Source organism: Embiotoca jacksoni, unplaced genomic scaffold, assembly GCF_022577435.1.
Source record: "Embiotoca jacksoni isolate LCO1_2020_lvr unplaced genomic scaffold, fEmbJac1.0.p SCAF_3, whole genome shotgun sequence".
In the NCBI taxonomy this organism is placed as follows: Eukaryota; Metazoa; Chordata; class Actinopteri; family Embiotocidae; genus Embiotoca; species Embiotoca jacksoni.
Window position 1 is genome coordinate 17,844,466 of NW_027185381.1, and position 21,145 is coordinate 17,865,610.

Genomic DNA, 21,145 nt, shown 5'->3' on the forward strand with positions numbered 1-21,145 from the left:
CGCACGGCTACGTCACACGTCGTTTATGTAAATAGTTTGATTGAAGAAAAAAAAAAAAAAAAAAAAAGCCTTCTGCTCGACTCTGAAATGGAGGTGTGGATGCGACGCATGCGTAGTGCGGCCACAACTATCCAGTCCCGTCCACAGGCGCAGACATCAACAAGAGAGCGGGTTACTGAAGCGGGTTGATTTTCCTTATAGTCACATCGTAACGACGCGCTGCAACGACTTTTACTTTGTATCAGCTTCACCTGCAACAAGGTAACGAACGCCGCCGGTTTGTATTTGTTTTGTTGCGTTTTAAGGGGACTTAAAGTCTGAGCAGGGCTTTTCATATGTGTAATTCAAAACAAGCTTCGAGTTGTCTCAGAACAATTGCTCTTTTTTTTTTTTTTTTTTTTTTTTTTTTGGGCCTGCTGCGAGACCAACTGGTCGGTCATCTTAACGTGTAGGTCACCTCATAAACAATTCAAGTAGCCGGGCAAAGTGGGAAAATGGCGAGGAAAGCGAGGAAATGTGTTTAAATGGTGTCGGAACGGGCTTCACATGCAGACATGAAGAGGGGGGTGGCTGTTGTTGTTATTGGTTGTCTCGGTGCATTTGGCTGTTTGGGAGGAAATAACTCCATTTAACGTAATTTAACTAATGTCTGAAATTGTGAGAATTATATCCGGAAACACTTTAATTAAAAGCTTTAAATGTTGTAAACATTGTTGGGTTGAAGCGCGCGTGCAGTATGCTACATTTGTGCGTGCTAAATAAGCCAAGTTGAACGTCTCACGCCCACCCGGAGCAAGGAGATGCGTCTCAGCACGCGGGCGCCGCTGTCAACAAGACAGCTCCTGCAAACACTTAACTATTTATAAAGACTCGAGCCGGCTCAAAAATGTAGTTCGGTTTAAGAAATCGGTGTAAAAAAAAAAAAACGACTTTCACGAAGCCGTCGCTGGGAACTTCGCGCACATGTAGTTGAATGTTGCAGTGACGCGGCTCCGGAATAACAAAGAGTAAAGCTCAAATTACACTATTATCTCACTACAGCTTTCCTTTCAAAACTGAAACCGAGGGATTTTTTCTGTCGGAAGTAGGTTCGCCTCGGGTTATCGCACACTTAATGTAGTGAAGTAAAGTGGAGCATCGTCGAGCAGAGGACGGTCATCAGAAAATGGGTGCGCATGAAAGCAGGTCGTGTGGCGTGCCATGCTTCCTCGCTGGAGTGGGCGGTGATTCTGGCGACTTGCACTTTTCTCTCGATAAAAACTGGTTCATTTCTCGGTGTCTTTTTTTATTTGACAAAGTGAAAGTGTTTGTCGCGCCGAGTCCGACAGCTTTCGTGAGGATTTTTACAGTTTACTTTGAATATGACGGGGTTTTTTTTCGCATGTAAATCGCATCACACCCCCTTCCCCACATTGCCTCCGCCTTTGAAGTGTGTTGCCATGTTGAGTTGCGTCACGTACTGTATTCTGCTGCAGAGATCCTCTGTAGTTTACAGATGAACCACACGACAGAAAAAAAAAAAACTGGCCTATAACATACTCCAGAATACATGTACCGAGCTGATCTCAGGTAGATTATATGTATTGATACCTATAAAATACCATTTAAATTGTTGGTATAGACTGCTGTGTTATCATTTTACCTATCCGTGTTCCTTATTTTCCTCAATTTTGAGCTATTTTATCTTTTGTGCTGCTGCGGTCTTAATTTTGACTGTAGTGTAAATTAGATTTTAAATCTCAGTGCCGCACTTTCCTGGTTAAAGAGAGCGATAAGTTCGATTTCCATGTTAGAGCTCCTATGATTATTTGATTAAATGATTAGTTGATCGACAGACAATTAATTGGCAACTATTTTGATAATCGATTAAACGTGTGAATAATTTTTAAATGTTGAGATTAATTGAGCTTCTTATTGTCTATCTGCTTTTTCGGCTTCTGGAAACACTTGTCAAAGGCTTTTTCTGTTTTGTTACCATTTTCTCAAACTTTAAACGCCAAACAGTAAGTAAATTAATTGATAAAATAATTAACAGATTAGCCAGTCGTAAAAATGATAACTATTTGCAGCCCTACTTTACTTTAACACGCATATAATTGTGCAACAGTGAAGTATTCACAGAGCCCTTTCCATTTGTATGTACATTGCAATTTCTTATTAGACCTTGTACATACGGCTATATGCTGTTATTATTTTACAGACATGCATCACAGGGATATAATACACAATCCTGTATTTTAATAAATATTAAGATCCCACATTTTTTACAAAATAATGACCATATCAGATTTGTCACTGCTGAAAGTAAATTTGAGTGATTTTTTTTTTTTTTCTCATATTCATCCAATGCAATGTCAACAACTGTAGTTGTATCATTTTTCATTCTCAAACTGATATCTTCAGACATCAGGAGAGACATGACTTGGTGCGCCCACTGCGCCCAACTTTATGTGGTATCTTTTATAAGGAGCCGAGTGAGAGCTCTTTGGTTTTCCTGCTCTCTGCGTGCTCTCTGTGGCACCGCACTGTCAGAAGACCCTGAGGACTGATGGCAAGAAGAGAGAGAGAGGGAAAAAAAAAAAAAAAAAAAGCAGTCTGGGGGGCGCGGCTCGCAGTTTTGCCGCAGTTCAGGTCCACATGTGCTGTGGAGATACAATTTTGCCTAGCAACATAAATCATAATTCCTCTGCATAATCGGCACGCTTTTTGCATTTCGACTCATTTCCCCCGGGACACATTTATATTTTTGGCATTTCTCTGGCAACACAACCTCGCATCATGTAGTTTGTTTTAACCATAACAAATCTGATGTAGGCTAAGTAGTGCAGCGGGGAGACTCGGATTAAAGTGCGAGCTTCCATGATTTTTTTTTTTTTTTTGAGTTTCCAAAACGACGCGTGAATCGTGCGAGCACAGCATAGTGACATTATCTGTCTGACACGCTGTCTGACTGTTGACCTACTTCCCCCCCATGTGGGTCAGAGCGCAGAGATGCTCTAAAAACCGAAACTGCTTCCCGTGAATATTGATAGTGATTAAACACGTTTAATGAATTCACTTCACGTAAATATTAGGATCAATTAAAAAATATTGGCGCAAAACATCACCTCGGATCTAAAGCAGACCTGTGCAGCTGCAGGGAGGGATGCGCACTGATGAGAGCCAGAGGTGATATTTAAATCCTCCTTTCGTTTACACGCAGATGTTTGGCTTTCACAAGCCTAAGATGTACAGGAGTTTGGACGGCTGCTGCATCTGCCGTGCAAAGTCCTCAAGCTCTCGTTTCACGGACAGCAAGCGGTATGAGAAGGATTTCCGGAGCTGTTTTGGGTAAGTGACACACCTGGAGTTTTGGAGAGAGAAGCAGCTGTAGTGAGTCGGTCAGGTTTATTGATCTCTGTCTTTTCTTGCAGGTTGAGTGAAACGCGATCTGGAGAAATCTGTAACGCCTGCGTGCTCCTCGTGAAACGCTGGAAAAAGCTTCCTGTGGGAACCAAGAAAAACTGGAACCATGTGAGTTTGGATTGCAGCGCTGACATTATGTTTGAACTGTTAGTTGGTCATGATAACATACCTGAATTATAAAAACCCATTTTGAGTAGACAAAAATCTGCTTTCCTCTCTTCTTGTCTCCTGTTCCTCCATACATACAGGTTGTTGATGCCAGAGGAGGTCCCAGCCTAAAGATAACCTCACGGCCCAAGAAGATAAAGTCCATCTCCAAGAAAGCTCGGCCGAGTCAGATCATCAGGCTGCAGAAGGAGCTGAAAAGAAACAGTGAGTTCTTCATTTTCAGAATCGCTGTTAATTGCCCTCATTTGTTAACTAAGTCACTTATCATGCTTTGCTGTGCCCACCAGATTCAGATGCCCACAGCACCACCTCCAGTGCCTCTCCGGCTCAGTCTCCCAGCTACAGCAACCTGTCAGACGAGGGGTCCGACACCGAACTCAGCCCAGGATCCAGCCGCTCCCCCGTCTTCTCTTTTCTGGACCTGACTTACTGGAAGAGGTGAGTCAGACAGGGACGCATTGGCACTTCTTTGACCTACAAACTCATTATTTAGGACTTCCACTGACACAATGCAGCTAGTTTTTGACACGACAAACTTTATGGAATACAGTATTGAATAAAACAAAAATTACGAGTTTTCTCGTGCTCAAAATGTAAAGGCAACTTTTTAGTTTCCTAAAGTCCCATCCTCCAACAGTTCACCCACACAGGTGTTCTCTCTTGGAGCTCTTCTCGGGACTCTGTGTACACACTGTGCGTCAGTTTCCTGTTAATTTTGTTGTTGTTGTTATAGTGGGACAACTCAACTGCCTTGAGAGCAAATGTTTTCAAATTGCAGGCAAAAAAAAAAGCTAGTTTCATAAGCAAAGTTCTTAATTCTGTGACCAAAACTAACAAAACCGTAAGAGCAAATTTGTTTGCAATGACAAAATAATGTGTCTTCTTATGCTGCAGTTTAATTGCACATGTGAATTTTCACCACCAACTGTTTGTCTTGAGGTGCTTTACTTATATTATTCAATGCTGGATTTGCATGGCATGGTCAAGTCAAACATTACAGCAACACTGTGTGAAAAAGTAAAGCCCAAGGTGATTTGTTGCCATAAAAGGAGTTGGTCAAAGTAAAATGAACAGAAAAAGACATCAATAATCAACAAAACATATGATCTTGACAGCCTTAGGTGTGGCTAAATAACAAAATTTTTCCCTGGTCCTTCTCTATGTAATTCTAGGTGATGATGGTATGTAATCCATTTTGCAGGAACAATAAAGATAAAGACAAATCAAGAGGCTGGCATCTCGTGTGCTTGGTCTAATACCACTAGATGCACACTTTCTTTTAAAGGACCATTTTTTTTTTTTGCACATTTTGGCCACTTCCTACAAATTGCATGTATTATTTTAGGCTTCTTCCAGATAGCCAATAATTTCCATTCGTTATTATGACAAAAGCTTAGTTAACACATGCTTGAGATGGATAATTCTTCACAGCAACGTTAAGCATTAACAGCTACATAATTAAAGAAGATACATTTAATACCCAAAATGTTGCTTCTTCATTAAACTTTGGAGCTGTAGAGCGATTTATTCACTTATTTATATATTTATATATATATATTTATTTATATATTCACTTCCTCCCTTCCCACTGACTTTCTATGTTTGTCACTATTAAATTGTCCCTGTATTTTAATGTGATTCTCTGAATGACATGGCAGGTAAAACGGATAAAGCTTTAATTGTTTTGGTCTCGTTTTATACATCTAAACTGATACAATGCGTTTTGCTCTATCCAGGCAAAAGGTGTGCTGTGGGATAATCTACAAGGGGCGCTTTGGGGAGGTGCTCATCGACCCCCACTTGTTCAAACCATGCTGCCGCAACAAGCAGCGGCAGCAGCAGCAGCAGCAGCAGCAGCAACAACAGCAACAACAGGAGGAGGAGGAAGAAGAGGAGGAGGAGGAAGACGAGGAAGATGAGGAGGAAGAGGTGGAGGTAGAAGAGGGCCCGGTGGGTGTGGAAAAATCCCAGATGGAAGAGGAAGTGAAGGTGATACCAACGGGTGAGGGAAATGCAGAATCGGCTCAGCTCTGTGTTGTTGTGACAACACCTCCAGCCATGAGCGAGGCGGTTGCAGAAGGAGGGTGGTAAAGTCAGAGCCGCCACCCCTCTCCTTGCACACATCTCTGAAGACATCTTGGGGTGCCGTTTTTCTCGAGCACTTGCAGAAAGAAGTGGCCTCAGATTGCCTTCAATCATAAAGCAGCTGAAAATCCTTTGGTCTTCTCCATGAAAATGTTGGAGGATTGTTTATTATGTTTAAATTGTAACTTATGGACTGTTGTGTTTCCACTTTGTCTCTTTTATTTTTAATTTTTTTTTTTTGTATTTAATATTCTTGCCATTCTGACGATGGACCATCGATCATCTGTGGTGTTATTGATCTACTTTAGATGAAATGCTGGAGCTCTGCTGGGACGTTTAACAGATTTTATTCCAAAACGCAATACATCTGCTTATTTACAGAAAAAGGTACTACTTGAAATTCATTACCCATTTCAAACACAAAGCTGGAACCCATTCTCGGTGTGGATATTTCATCAGCATATTTGTCAAGATGACTAACATAATGGGATTAGTTTTGCTTTCTTTTTTCTAAGATTAGATAACTTTTTTTATTTATTTTTTTTTTAAATGGTGGATACCTCGTTTTGGAATGAAGTACACTTTACGCTGACGGAGCACAGACCTGTACAGTATCCCTTGTGTTCTTCTCTCTGCTCACAATGACATCCACTCCTCTCAAATAGTTTGTGTTTGTAGACTGGATTAGCGTTTCTGTGGGTCCCATTTAAATAAAGCCTATTCACAGCTTCAACAGCAAATACACCAGCCTTAAATATGTGTTACAGACAGTGCTAGTGTTAATTCTGGATTGGTATTAAGGAACAAAAAGGGACAGTAGCGATATTTATTGTGGCCTCAGCAACACACAGTGCATTGCATTTTTGCATGAATGGCAAGCCCACTCATCCAAAAGACGTAATGATCTGATGCATGAGTCTTCTAAAAAAATTGCATGGCCTTATAGAAATTGTAAATCTTACTTTTATTTTTTGGATCCATTTTTCTGAAGTTTTAACTTATTTTTATATGTAAAAAAAAAAAAAAAAGGAAAAATTAAACTGTCTTTGCATAATAATATCACACAATACAACAGCAAAACACAAACTCGGTCTATAGTCATTCAGCAATATCAATATCAGTAATTTCTGTCATTCCTGGGTCCGTTTATGGTAAAAGACTTTATACAAGCTGAACTTCTATGCCATTGCCTCTTATATACCACAAATGTGTTGTGATATATAGCCTAATATTACTTTATTTATCAAATAAAAGCCAAAGCACATTGAAATTCACCCAATGTCAAATCAATGCAGGTTTTCCATGGACACTTGTGCTTGTCCGAGGTCATTTGTATGTATGTTTATGGTTTTCTAAAAAGAACACTAATATGAAATTTCATACATGTGATGTTGTAGTTGGGATCAGATGGTGTGTTATGTACATAAAGGGTTGGGTGAGTGATGAGACTTTTATATAGGTTTCATTATTTATTTATTTCCTATTTATTTGTTTTCCTGCATTCCCACTTAGAGGTGTTGTACTATGAATTCTTTTCCTCGTTAGCTCATACTTAGTACGGTTTAATTCAACAGAAAACGAATGTAATTCTCACGCAGGCTTTAGTTAACATTGCGATGAATTACTAGTTGTCAATAATTGTGAAATGTTGTTAAGTATTTATTTGCTCATCGGTTTATATATTATATTTGCTTATTCTGTATCATCACATCGGATCTGTATCACGTAGACTTAAACGATTGCAACCAAACTGTGCTTCTTTTACCTTGTAGCTTAAAAATGTTACAGAATAGTAGGATACCTTACTCTAGACTTGCATGTAATGTTGCTATGCATTTACTTAGCTTACGAGTTAGACAAAGCGGTTTTGTATTTTTTATACATCATGTACTTTTTTTACTTGTCCCTTAATAAAAGTAATTTTGTGAGTTTTCTGGAAGTATGGCGTCACTGAATTTATTGGTTCAAGGAAGAAAGGAATCAAAGAAGGGTAAAGGAGTTGAAACATGGCAGTACATAAAGGGATTCTCGATTACACTAGGAAACATCATCTCAATTCAAAAGCGCCTGACATTGCATACATTATTAATAATCCATAATTACACAGTAATGATATCCAAATCCAAAAAGGACAAGTTGCCTTTCTTTGACATTTGAGCTATCTAATTTCCAAATACTACCCAGGAGAACACGATGAATAAACAGCAACTGTATTTGAAGGAGACAATATTAATAAAATGATTCATCAACAAAATAATGCAAAGGCTAACACCTGTTCAAGTCAAGAAATTTGTTACTTAATGTTAGAGTATTTTAACTCATTTATGATCACTATGCATTACAATGGGAGACAACTAAAACATCCATTATTTTGGAAAGCATTGCAACAATGTTGGATGAACTTTAAATCATATGCTTTTTCCATTTATTGTTTCACAGTCTGTAATCATAGGCATTGGTGTTTCTTATATCATATAATAATGATTTTTGATTTTGAAGTGTCACCACACTTTAACCGTTATTGCTTTAAAATTTCTGCACCAAAAAAAAACTCCAATTATACAAATTAATAATAAGTAGTTTGAATGGAAAGATGACCAAAGGAAATGGTTGATGTGCACCTTTTGGTTGGTTTACGTTCAGCCAGTAGGCACAAAGAAGAAGGGAGAATTTTTTTTTTTTTTTTTTTTTTTTTTTTTTTACCGGAAACAGTGGTCAGATGACAGGAAGTGAAAAAAACAAACAAGGAAGTGCTTTGTTTTTGTTTCACAGCTAGCAGTCAGATGTAGTTTTAATTATCTATTTCGACAGCCGAAGGTCGACAAGCATTACTTAAGGTAGGTAAAATTACGTTTGTTGCTTCCTTTGTTATTTTAGCTTGCGGGCTAACGGGACGGTCAGTGCTTCGTCCAGGCTGCTAACAAAGGAAGTGACAGTATATATATATTTTTTTTTTACAGCATGCTTGCGACTACAACATCACTGGGAGCTTTCAGAGCTGCAGTTTACTGCCCTTGTTAGTGTGAATTAACGTAATGAATCTACATAGTTAGGGCCTCTTTCCGTTTCTTCCACGGTTCAATTTTCTTGAAAGGCTTAATGTTGTTTTGTGGATATTATCTCTCACACATTTATAAACAGAGGTTTGTATTTGCAGATTCGTCATCATGGTGGAGCCCACAGCATCTAGCGTGTTCTGTAACAGGATGCTGAGCATGGTCAACTCGGAGGATGTCAACGCCATCATTCAGGCTCAGAGACACATGTGAGTGTCGTGCTGTGATGAGCTTGATGTGTTGTGGTTTTTTTTTTCCTGCTGCCTCACTAAATATGAAATGCGTGTGTATTGTTTTGGGTTGATCCAGGTCATTTGCATATTACCGTGAAGCTTCAGGATTGACGTTTCTCTGCTTAATCGTCATTAAAACAGGCTCGACCGCTTTGAGAAGACCAACGAGATGCTGATCAACTTTAATGGACTGTCTAATGTCCGACTGCAGCAGATGAACGAGCACTTCCTGCTGCACACCCGCACACTGGTGGAGATGAAGAAAGACCTGGACAGCATTTTCAGGAGGATCAGGTGAGTCGCTATTCCCACAGTGCAAACACACACACACACACACACACACACACACACACACACACACACACACACACAACTTCTGATTATTGGTCTCCTCCGCTTCTCCAGGACATTAAAAGGGAAGATTGCTAAGCAGTACCCAGAAGCTTTCAGCAGTGAGTCCACATTTTCTTCCCAGTCCTCATTTTATAACCACTATTAGCTTACAAACATTAGTGCATCTAAATATAATGTCTTAAACATCTCCTACTTTCCTGACAGATATCCATGAGTCGCCCATCCTGGAGGATGACGATGATGAGTTTGACCCAGTTCCCCCGAGTGTTGCAACAACAACAGCAACAACTGCGCCCTCAGAGCAGAGCACAGAGTCCTGTGACACAAGTCCAGATGTGATCTCACCCACCGTGAGCAGATGCTCTGAAGATCTTTCTCAAGAGCCACCAGACACGCCCACTTCAGACGTCCCGGAGACAGCCGTACTCCGGGACGAGGGTCCTGACTCTGTACCTGCAGAATAGAGGGGACATTGTGAATGGACTTGTGTTACTTGAAACTGAGCTTCAACCTTAAAGCTACTTTAGCAGGAGGTCGTGCTGTATTTTTGAGTGTGCGATGGCCTCTGTAATATTTGCGGCTCTTTCAGTCATTAATCTTTTTTTTTGAAAATTCCAGCCCTGTTGTTGGAGGTGTCTCTGAACTGTCTATGCGGGCGCTGGATGTTTGTTGGCATGCTTGCTTGTCCTATGCCTGCACAGCATACACAAAACAAAACAAAAAAATGCAGAAAGTACTTGACGTTTTAGTATATCTCACTGCAGATACAGTATACCTGAGCAAAAGCCCGGATTTATTTAGAGATCTAAACAACAAAGCTGCAGGGAAACTATTGTTGTTTGTTCCAATTCTTGTCATTTATTTTTGTCCTCCAAAAGTGTTTATGTAGCAAAAACGGTACAACTGAGAAACATGAAACTTCTTCACAAATCCCTGCCACCACTCCGCCCCAAGACATGATGAACTGAACTCACAGGTGGCGTTGTAATATTTAGATCAACACTGGATGATCCCAAAGTTTCACACAGATTGACCACCAGGAAGCATTATACCTGAACATTGCTTTTAATTGTTAAAATTGTTTTTACATGAACAAATTATCAGAAAAAGTTCACATTTCTTAGGGTGACTAACTTTTCTCAAAATATTGTTCTGATACCTGAATTAATGGGGCTGCCAACAGCCAATCAAAATTCGGCAGCTTGTAATTTCTACTGTTACTGAATCTCAAATGACTGAAGATTACAGATGGAAACATTTTAGAAATCCTCTCCATTAGTAAATATACTTTGAATTTTTTTACTTGCAACACAGTCATGGATACATGTCAAGAGTCACAACTGTCAATCTGATATTCAAATAAAACCAGTTTTGATATGTCTTGATCAAACAGTGTTTAATAAGCCCTCACAGGTACATTCTGATTCACTGTCAGTAGATTGAAAAAAAAAACTCACAATGAAGGATGCTCTTAATTTTAACAACGGGGACAGAGGTGTGTTTGTAGCGACTCCTTTCGAAAATTACTATAAAGATGTACATTGTTTATTGAGTGGATTTCCCCCTTAAATTAAAGCTAATGTGAGAAATGTGATAGTGTTTTGAAAAATGTTTTTGGCATGTACATGAAGGATATCTTTGACAAATGGTGTCATTCAATTTAAAAAAACAAAACAAAAAACAGCTGTGATATTTGATCGACTGTTTTCGGATTCTTAAACTCAACAGAAAATGAACGAAGAGAAAGATACTTTATTGTAAAAGAACATTTGAGGTAAATCACCAGAAAGTATGGGCCTCACAAAATGTAGGCAGGGTAGATTTTAGGTAAAAAAAAATACCAATGGGGCTGAAGTTTGTGGTTAATCATAACTTTGTTTGGGAATATGGTTCCTACCACAGAGTTAAACATGCATAACTGTCTTCTGAAAAACTAGTAAACACAGTAAACATTCACTCTCTGATGTAACAACATAATCATTTCTTGGGGCCATATAGGAATCCAGCAGAGAGATCCTGTACACAAAGTACAGATGAGGCGAAGAACAGGTTGTTAATAAGGACCAGACTATTTGTTTTTGCCTCAAAGAATCGCTCCAGGTTAATATAAACAATGAGTCATTTATTTACACACTTTATGGGCATGATATCATTATCTGAAATATTTGCAACTGGCTACATTTAGGCATTTATTTGAATATGTCAACACTGTGCTTAGTGGTTGTTACCAAGTGAAAAGTAGTTGTCTAATAACATTATTAATAAATGCCACATAGACATTGGCTAGAAGCTTCCAGCTAACTTCATAAAAAATTAGCAGAGGTGAAAGAAGTACTGAGATGCTGTACCTAAGTTAAAGTACCAATACAGCCATGTGAAAATACTCCATTACAAGTAAAAATATTAGCAGCAACATGAAGTTAAAGTATGAAAGTAAAAGTACTGGTTTGGTCCCTGTGAATGATATATTATTATATGTGACATCATTCGAGTATTAATACTGAAGCATCAGTGTGTAAGCAGCATGTTACTGTTGTAGCTGTTGCAGGTGGAGCTAGTTTAAACTACGTTATATCCAGTTTTATAAACAGGGAGAACAGATAAATCTGAGGGTCGTCAGATGATTACAGAGAGGAAAGAAGGAAGAAGAAAAAAAAAAAAAATCCAATACCCAAATCTCAGATTCAAATTTATTGAAATAATACCATGAGAAAAGTTTAAAGGGGAAAATCACTGTTTGGTGGAGCTGTTAACAGCTCATAGACATCTGAAATGTGACTGTGACTACACGCTGCTTTTTGTAAGATGTCAAAAGACAAAAAAAAAGTTCAAAACCACTGATTTAATCTTTAACAATGTGTTGTATTTTAAAACTTATTATATTACCCAAAGGGTAACCAGGCGGCATTCACTGTGAAACCTTAGCTTCATTTTAGTGTTGAAGTTTATTGTGTTTACTTTAGTGTGGGAGTGGTATTCAAATAAATATAGACCTATTTGTTTAGTCCTTCACATGCTGAAGGTCACACAGTAGCCTGTCTTGTGTTTTCACCCTAATTATCCATAGTTTCAAACCTTCATCTTAAAAGTAACTAAAGCTGTCAAATAAATGCAGTTAAAGTAGAAAGTTCCTTCTGAAATGTAGTGAAGTGGGACAATAAAGTAGCATCAAATTGAAAAACAAATATATCCTTAAAATTGTACACAGTGGTCAGTATACTTGTTTAACGTTAGGGTGCTAAAGAAAAATACAAACTAAGCACTAAGCTTCGTTAGCACCAGGAGCATAAAGGTTTTTTCTTCTTATTTGATTTGATTTTTTTTAATATTTCGTGTTAAGTTTTAAACTGTGTACTGAACGTCGAGCGACCGCCAGAGGGCGCTGACACCAAATCGCAGCAGCTTTTTCCACAGATAATGTAGTCAAAACCACACGAGTCTGCCCACAACACACTCACTGGGCAACTTCCTTCGTACCGGAGATTTATTTTGTTTTTGTTTTGAACAGAAGCACGTTAAAAAAAAAACCCCGCGGATAACACCGGGGTTTTTGTGTGTGTGTGTGTGTGTGTGAGACTTAATTTAGCGCGACACCAGTCGTCCCATTGTCGCGTTTATTAGCAGGCTGCCTGGCTAACAGGCTAACAGCTAGCGGTCAACGTTGACGCTGAAGCCAAGCTGCCAGAAAACAACATCCACTTTATGAGGGAGTCGCCCGGAGGGACGCCTCTGCTGCCGGCCGCAAGATGAAGAGGCTGACGAGGAAGAAGGCTCTGACTCTGGTGAAGGAGTTGGACGCTTTTCCTAAAGTTCCCGAGAGCTACGTGGAGTCCACAGCCAGCGGAGGGACAGGTACGCACCTGACCCACACGCACACGCACGCACCTGACCCACTTTAATGTCTCTGAAACTCTTCCCCAGTGTCTCTGGTGGCCTTCACGCTCATGGCCGTCCTCGCCTTCCTGGAGTTCTTTGTGTACAGAGACACGTGGATGAAGTATGAATACGAGGTGGACAAAGACTTCAGCAGGTAAAAAGCTAAAAAAAAACAACAAGTTGACCCGCTGCGCTTTGAACCTCTCCGCTCCGTCCAACACAGCACCTGCTCCTCTTTTACAGCAAACTCAGGATCAATGTGGACATTACGGTGGCCATGAGGTGCCAGTGTAAGTGTGGTCGTGTGGATTTTGTTTGTGCACGTCGGTTCTAGAAAGAAGGTTTTTTTTTTTGTGTGGAACTTTTCTTGTGTGGTTGAATGCAGACATAGGTGCAGATGTCCTCGATCTGGCAGAGACCATGGTTTCTTCTGATGGCTTAAAGTATGAACCGGTGAGTATGAGCTTTTATTATTCACTGAGCAATAAAGATTAGCAGCCAAGAGTATTAATATATATATATATATATATATATATATATATTAATCTCATCTAATCCTTTTTTTGGTTGCAGTGTTCTTTAGCCTTGTCTCATAATTATGTTTTTTTTTTCATTTCTCCATTGTAGGTCAACTTTGAGCTCTCTCCACCGCAAAGACTGTGGCACATGTAAGATACAAATGGACTTGTAGCAGCTGGGGCACTTTTAAAAGAATATAGTGATATTTTGTGTGTTATTTGTTCTGATATTTATATTCAGTGTCTGTGATCTTGTAGCCCAAAGGGCACCAAAATGTATTTTCTGCCTGAACAGCAGACTCACTGGAGCGATTTGGTTTGACCTAAAGCTAATATGTTGAGCTATTTTTTTTTTTTATTCCAATGGATTATTTTAATCTCATCCCAAGTGAGTCCTAATTTTTTTCCGTCCTTCTCTGTCAGGACTCTTCTGCACATCCAGGAGCGTCTGAAGGTGGAGCACTCTCTGCAGGACGTGCTCTTCAAGGCTGCAATAAAAGAAGTTCCTCCTGCTGACTCTCAGAGGTACAGGACCCTCAGGATATTTGTTTTTGTGTTGTAGGTGGTTAAAAATGTGATTTATACTCATGGACCAGGAAGTGTTCAGCCTTGTTGTTCCTCTTCTCCGTAGTGAGGACAGTTCCACTTCCCTCACTGCCTGCAGGATACATGGACATATGTATGTCAACAAGGTGGCAGGAAATTTCCACATCACCGTTGGCAAGTATGTACCCACGACAATAAAACACTTCTCATAATATGTTGATCTTTTTTTTTTTTAAACTGTATAATGATGGACGACATCTGTAGAGTGAAGAGTCACCACAGTCTCGACTGTCTTGAACTGTTGTGATTGCTCGCTTGACGCTTATCGTTGTCGAGGTTGATCAGTGATCGCTCGTTGTGCAAGTAGCTACTTATCAATAAAATGTTCCCCCCAATTGACGTCCTCTTAGCTCGGCATTAAGGGCTGTGGAGGGGGGCGGGACCTGGTTATGTTGGCTCCACCCACTGGTCACTCCTGCGCAGACTGGTTGCAAACAAGCGGTAAAATAAAAAAAAAATGAAGCCCACGCCAAAGTGCCAAAAACTGCAGTTTCTTGAATGGCCACTGGAGTCCGACTCCAAAAGCAAGTAAACTCCCACAGACCTCCATGTTGAAGGGACCAAAATTTACAGCCAAAATAAACATGTCGACAGTCGAGACGTTTCAAAACCCTCCCACAATGTAACAATCACCGGCAGACCTTCTCTCCCGCTGATCGAATCTCGGCGCCAACAACTCTTGATGGAACTTTACACAGGCTAACCTTTTGACCTTTTCATCCTTGGACAGGTCCATCCCACATCCCAGAGGCCACGCCCATCTAGCAGCCCTGGTCAGCCATGACAGTGAGTTTATTATCTGTCTGACACGACTACACGGCTTTTTACTTTGACATCATGGCAGTGACTGTCACGGTGCAAAGTCAAGTTGTAGCAGCTGCCACACATGACGAAAGCCATTTTATTCACCTGATGATGATTCATCGTTTTCATTTGTCCTTGTGTCACAGCTTACAACTTCTCTCACCGGATTGACCACCTGTCCTTCGGAGAAGCGATCCCCGGACTTATCAGCCCTCTGGACGGCACAGAGAAAGTCTCTGCTGAATGTGCGTCTGTGATTTCAAAATTTATCCAATTTAAAAAAAAAAATCTTAATTAACATTCTGATATTCAGTTTTTTTTAATTGATTCATTCTTGCTGCGTCTTTCCAGCAAACCACATGTTTCAGTACTTCATCACCATCGTGCCCACCAAGCTGAACACCTACAAAGTCTCTGCAGAGACGCATCAGTACTCGGTCACTGAGCGGGTAGGCTTTCGTTTTTCACTCTAGGTTTAGTTGTGTGGCAGCCAGTACGGCGAATATGTTTGCATTCCTCTTGTCGTCCTGCAGGAACGAGTGATCAACCATGCTGCAGGCAGCCACGGGGTCTCGGGGATCTTCATGAAATACGACATCAGCTCGCTGATGGTCAAAGTCACCGAGCAGCACATGCCTCTCTGGCAGTTTCTCGTCAGACTCTGCGGCATCATCGGAGGCATTTTCTCCACCACGGGTAGATAATCTGTCCGTCAGAAACACCGGAGACGTACTATTCTTTCAAGAAACTGTAGTAATGTTTCAGCTCGCACTTTTTAAGTGCTTTTAGAGTACACCGCAACATTAGCAGAATGCTTTCCTGACCTCCGGGCCGCCATCGGGTGCTTTGATTTATGAATTAACTCCAATGTAAATATCAACTTGTAGCTCACAGTGAACATATATATTTTGTTTTTGTCAAAGTAATGCTACTCTTACATGGTAATGCAGTTGTGAACAGATGTAAAACATCTTTTGTAGGTACATTCACATCTGAGAGTGTGCAACAGCTTTAATAAAACAGTAGCCTTAAAAAAAACAGTGAACTACCAGTCTACGTTGACATTATGTATGTTTGAACTCTTTTTGACAATATAGCACACGGAAACAATAATTATTGTCTAATCTTGGATGTCATGGCTTCTTACAAGCACCTGAAGACATCAGCATGAAAACGTTTGTTTTACAACAACTGCATCATTGGCCCCGACACACCTGGCATTAACATCTGTCCCGGGGGATCTGATTACAAGTGAACAGCTCCAAGACATCATGAAGGTTAAATTGTAGAGGAAGGAATCTGCTCGTGAGGGTAGACGTCTGTTCTTCCACGAACGGTGTTTAGCAGCTCGGAAAAAGACAAAAATGAGGCTGTGTATTATTCATGATGTGTGCGGGTTTTGAAATGCAGGCTGCCACTTTAACTCAACGTCCTCCACTTCATAAAAGAACAGGGAACATGTATAACAACTCAAATCAAGGTCCTTTCCCCTCATTTACCCCCCCCAACGTGAACACGAGTGTTTAAGGTGGATCTTTTTCTCACTTGCAGGTATGATACACGGGATGGTTGGATTTGTGGTCGATGTCGTTTGCTGCCGATTCCAAATGGGCGTCTACAAACATCTTGATGTAAGTAAATGTAAATGAAAGAGTATTCCTTTTGAAAGTTTTCAAATTTACAGGAATTCAAACCTCACCGGCCCGCTCGTATTTTTTTTTTTTTTTTTTTTCTTTCCCCAGAAGGCTCCTCTGAATGTGCAGGAAAACAGTGAAACTCTACTTCCTGCAGAAAACTTATGAGTCACGAGACGACAACAGCTACCGCTCACATTCTTGGCCAAACACTCAGAAACGAGATGCTGTGGAAATGTTTACAAGTTGTTTTATTATAAAATGTGCCACTGCTTTATTCTGAAATGTGTAATATTTTGATAATTTTTTTTTTTACATTTTTATTGGGTGGGTGGGAGATTCACGCGTGTCTGTTCATCCACCTGGGGAGGACTGTAATCACCACTTATCTGGACAGCTGAAAATCAGAAATGATCACATTTGATACCGATTATGATGATGCCTCGTATACCTGCATATTTCCCCTTGTTTTTGGCGAATTCACCCTCTTTGCAGGAGTGTAGAGTAATGACACCTCCTTGACAGATTAGTTTCACCTGTTAATGTGAAACAACTTAGATTTTTTTTTTGTTCTGCTCTGTGTGGGAATAGTGTGAAAAGACTTTAAAAATGATTGTTGAAACCTGAGGCTGATTTAAAATCCACTTTCAACTTGACGTTGATTCATTGTCAATATTTAGCTCCGTCTCTGGTGCGTACTGCTGTCGTCTCACCCGGGGCTGCACCGATGATTTCTTTTGACGAACCAATCGAAACAGTGCAAAATATTCCAGTGGCCAAGGTGCTGTGGTTGTTGGTTTTCATCAAAGCCTAAAAATACACAATTTAGAATGACATAAAAGCAGCAAAACTTCACATTTGAGACGCTAAAACCAGAGTAAAAGTGTCATTCTTTGGGGGTAAACAACTAACAGTTATCCAAACTGTTGCACGTAACTCAGTTGACTGGTCGATAAAATGAGAAACCGTTTCAGCTGTCGTGTCCTCTTTAAGCAAGAATCTCTAGAAAGGAATATTTTACACCATGTCAAGAGTTTATTTGACAGTATTTCAGAATATCTTTCAGTAAACAAGTTTTTTGTTTTTTAGCAAAATGTAATATATCAGTACTGTCGCATTTCATAAAAATAGTTGTTCACGTCTTTGAAACTACAGTATCAATGATACAGTAAACCATATTTGTAGGAATACAGCTGTACAAGGTGAATAGTACACAATTAACACTACACAGTTATACTTGATCTCAATGGGGATTTATGAACGTGCCATCCTTCACAGGTTCCAGTAAGTTTTTGTTTCTGTTTACAAAATCAGTCACAGCAGGCAGGGGGACGGCCTGGATGGAGACGGAGGGCCGGATGACATATTCTTTCAGCGTTTCTGAACTTTTGGCGTTTGTACAAACGGTAAACACGTTCCACAGCCTTAACGGCACATTGTCATGCTCCTCGCTTAACATCTTAACCAGCTTATCGCATAAACCACAGCTCGGTCAGATCGGAAACATCCAGCGAACACGATGGTGATGCACGAGGTCTTCCCAGTGTCCCCGGTCTGCAGGTGCGTTGCTTTGCTAAAAGCACATCACCAGCAGTTTACAAGCACAGCTCGGATGTGCCGTCATGCTGCATTCAGTCTAATTGTCACAATGCCTTTGTGATTATTCTTTTTTTTTTTTTTAAACTCGTCTGCTCCTCCAGTAGTCAAAAGCTCCAATGTTAAATTTTTAAGAGCAAACATCTTGCTGAGAGAAATGGGTGATATTAAAATGGCGAAATGCAGGAGGACAGTGACTTCCTCTTGGGTGTCTCAGTTTAATAGCAGCATTCCCCGACCTCTGCCAGAGACAGGAGTCTGTGATTAAACAGATGTTTCGATGCGTTTGTGTTTCACGGGTCAGATGCAGCGGGCATCTGCGCTGCCTGCAATGGTGCAAACTCAATGTTTCCTTTACAGAAGAGACAAATAAAGCTGAAGTACAGAAACCACGGTCCACTCCAATATAACCCTGTCTTGATAAACGTTTCACAGCTCTACACTCCTAGATGACTCTTAAGAAGAGGATGTGATGCTACAGGCTACATTTTTTTATCCCCTTCGAAACACCTGGGGACGAGGGCAATCATCGACATTGATAAGCTAAACAGTTGAGAGTGCATCGAGATATATACTGCTTGAAGAAGGACGGGCTCCACAACTCAGTTTGCCGACGCGTGTGCACGGTCGATAATATCGGTTTTGCATTCAGTTCCCAAAACAAATCACAACGGCAGCAGTTCTGCATTAGTTCGAGTAAGGCACTCCGCCCCACCTCATAACCATCGGCCTCCTCTTCCCCACACCGATGCCCCTCTCCCACAGTGATGTGGTACACTTAGCACAGTAAAAGGCATAGAAATGGGAAATAGAGACTGGACGAAATTTTCCTGTTGAGCATTAAATGAATACAACACAGTTTATAATTCTGCACAATGACTGCATGGTTGACTTGTGATCAAGTTGTGTACATAACTCAGAAGAGTATTGTGAGTTCTTACTAAGCCAACTGTTGTCAGTCACTCAAAAAGTTCCATGAAAAAAAAAAAAAAAGATCCTTTTTGTCTCACAATAGCCGACTGGTCTGCTTCACCGAGGATATTCTCCCTATATTCTACCTCCAAAAGACATGTGAGTCCCTGTCTTATGACATGGTGGTTCATATCCATGCACACGACCGCCGCCTCCCTCAGCGGTCTGAGTTTGGTGACTTGCACAGTCTTTGATATGTAGTTATAGACGAGCCCATGGAAACAGCGATTCTAAAATACTGTCTTGGGATTTTGTCGCTTGTTTTTTTTTTTTTTTTTTTTTTTTTTTTTTTAATCTTTATACAATGTTTCTAACTACAACACTGCCTCAAAAAAAACACCAACAAGTGTGTTTTTGAGTTGACCAAATGTACATATTTTTCACATCTTTACATTTACAGTATATGATATATTGGTAGGCATGTGAGATCTAACATATGTCGGGTTAACCAGGCTCTCTTTTGAATCAGTGCCATGTCTTCCAGGAGTTTCGTGCCACTGCCTCTATCTGACAGGTTCGTAGTGTCATTCTTCCTGCTGCACAGAGAAAATGGAGCAAAAGTAAATCTCTGGGCCACGTTGCACCAATCATTCTGAGCCAGATACGGTCGAGCAGGTAAAGGTACACGTCCAAAGCACAGAATCGGACATCGTCGCTCCGTCTGCGATCAGAGCGGTCGCGTGTGAGGGTCTCTCATCAGGTTTAAACTGTATGTTGCAACAGCTGTGAGTTTCTCTGTTCTTTAAGGTGGCGGGTGTAATAATCCTCTTGTAAGAACAAATGAAACATAAAATATGACTTCAGAAGTAGATGGAGAATACAGGACAGAAGGAGAAGGCAAGGGAGATATACTGGTTTTTCTCAGATGGTGAACTGAATGAGGAGCCAATCAGTGTGATCCGGTCCAAATCAGTAAGATCCTGTCTACCTGCTGACTGTGGAGGTCCAGGACCTCAGGGTTCCAGGCAATTTGTCAGACCCGGGGACGTTCCAGGGCCCCGGGGAGGCAGCTGCACTTCTCGCAGGAGGATCTTCCGCTGCTTTGGTGGGGCAGCAGAGCCCACCGTGGCCACCGGCCCTCTCGTCTTCTCTGGAGAACAGTCCTCTGGACACCAGCCTCTCCTGGAGGCTGACATGTCCATCTGCACTGCCCAGAGAGGCTCCGTTCAAATTGACACTCACATACGGGTCCCAGGGCCAGACAGTGCTCATTGCCTGTGTATGCAGGCCCTTTCTCTCACAGCAGGGGGAGCAGGTCTCTCTCTGCCTTTCTCTTCGTTCAATGGACCTTCCCACAACAGCTTTGGGAGGCAAAGCCAGAGGCTGTCTGTCTCCCTGTCCACAGTCCACCTCTCCAGACCCCTGAGGGGTTCCCTGCCCCCTGATGATGCATTTCTGCTCGGTGGACCTGCCACCTGCAGCCCCTCTAACGGAGCTGTGGTCTGCCAGCTGCGGAGCTTTGTCTGCCATGGACACTGTGGCCTCGAGAGGGAGCTGATGAGGGGAGTCTGGGGCTGAGGCTGGATGGGATGAGAGCAATGGATTCAGGTGATGTTCCAGGGTCACTTCCTGCAGGGCAGAGTGGGCTGTAGAAAGGGAATCCCAGGGGCCGGCACAGTCTGTCAGGGAGGAAGAAAACAATGAAGTGGGTGAGATGAAAGAGGAGGAGGACCAGCATGCACATGCACACAGAGACAGAATGACAGGGAAGAGGAGAAGATCAGAGAGAGAAAGAAGCATCTTATCTTCTCGTAATATCAGGCAAACTTGCATGCAAATGTGTATGAGCAGCACAACAATAGACTTGTGCACCAGGATTCATTCAGCGCTTTGTGACA

General features: G+C 41.1%; 4 protein-coding genes across 12 annotated transcripts in view; 3 read left to right on the forward strand and 1 right to left on the reverse strand.

Moving 5' to 3' along the window:
- The first annotated feature begins 121 nt into the window (after positions 1 to 121).
- On the forward strand, positions 122 to 7,597 carry LOC138206589 (SIN3-HDAC complex-associated factor-like). Its single transcript, XM_069163401.1, has 6 exons — positions 122 to 261; positions 3,203 to 3,330; positions 3,414 to 3,513; positions 3,654 to 3,777; positions 3,861 to 4,011; positions 5,310 to 7,597. The coding sequence occupies exons 2-6, from the start codon at positions 3,203 to 3,205 to the stop codon at positions 5,662 to 5,664; spliced, it is 858 nt and encodes a 285-aa protein (XP_069019502.1). The 5' UTR covers positions 122 to 261; the 3' UTR covers positions 5,665 to 7,597.
- Positions 7,598 to 8,397: 800 nt separating this feature from the next.
- On the forward strand, positions 8,398 to 10,895 carry kxd1 (KxDL motif containing 1). The gene is made up of 5 exons (XM_069163402.1): positions 8,398 to 8,495; positions 8,816 to 8,923; positions 9,089 to 9,241; positions 9,353 to 9,399; positions 9,506 to 10,895. Exons 2-5 carry the CDS (start codon positions 8,826 to 8,828, stop codon positions 9,763 to 9,765), a joined length of 558 nt encoding a protein of 185 aa, XP_069019503.1. The 5' UTR covers positions 8,398 to 8,495; positions 8,816 to 8,825; the 3' UTR covers positions 9,766 to 10,895.
- Positions 10,896 to 12,739: 1,844 nt separating this feature from the next.
- Positions 12,740 to 17,395, forward strand: ergic2 (ERGIC and golgi 2). 2 transcript variants are annotated; one of them, XM_069163398.1, is made up of 13 exons: positions 12,740 to 13,153; positions 13,223 to 13,331; positions 13,421 to 13,467; positions 13,563 to 13,630; positions 13,805 to 13,845; positions 14,119 to 14,220; positions 14,327 to 14,419; positions 15,032 to 15,087; positions 15,252 to 15,350; positions 15,457 to 15,554; positions 15,639 to 15,801; positions 16,657 to 16,736; positions 16,848 to 17,395. In XM_069163398.1, exons 1-13 carry the CDS (start codon positions 13,048 to 13,050, stop codon positions 16,905 to 16,907), a joined length of 1,122 nt encoding a protein of 373 aa, XP_069019499.1. In that variant the 5' UTR covers positions 12,740 to 13,047; the 3' UTR covers positions 16,908 to 17,395. The 2 variants fall into 2 exon arrangements, with proteins under 2 accessions (XP_069019499.1, XP_069019500.1); XM_069163399.1 differs by having other exon boundaries at positions 16,851 to 17,395.
- A 357-nt stretch (positions 17,396 to 17,752) lies between these two features.
- The window catches only part of magi2b (membrane associated guanylate kinase, WW and PDZ domain containing 2b), a 79,183-nt gene continuing 75,790 nt past the window's right edge, over positions 17,753 to 21,145 (reverse strand). For 4 of the 8 annotated variants that reach the window (XM_069163386.1, XM_069163385.1, XM_069163384.1 and 1 more), the window contains exon 22: positions 17,753 to 20,926. In XM_069163386.1, the coding sequence (XP_069019487.1) occupies positions 20,232 to 20,926 (695 nt within the window). In that variant the 3' untranslated portion in view covers positions 17,753 to 20,231. The remainder of the gene's footprint in view (positions 20,927 to 21,145) is intronic. The other 4 variants (XM_069163392.1, XM_069163389.1, XM_069163388.1 and 1 more) reach the window with 2 other exon arrangements.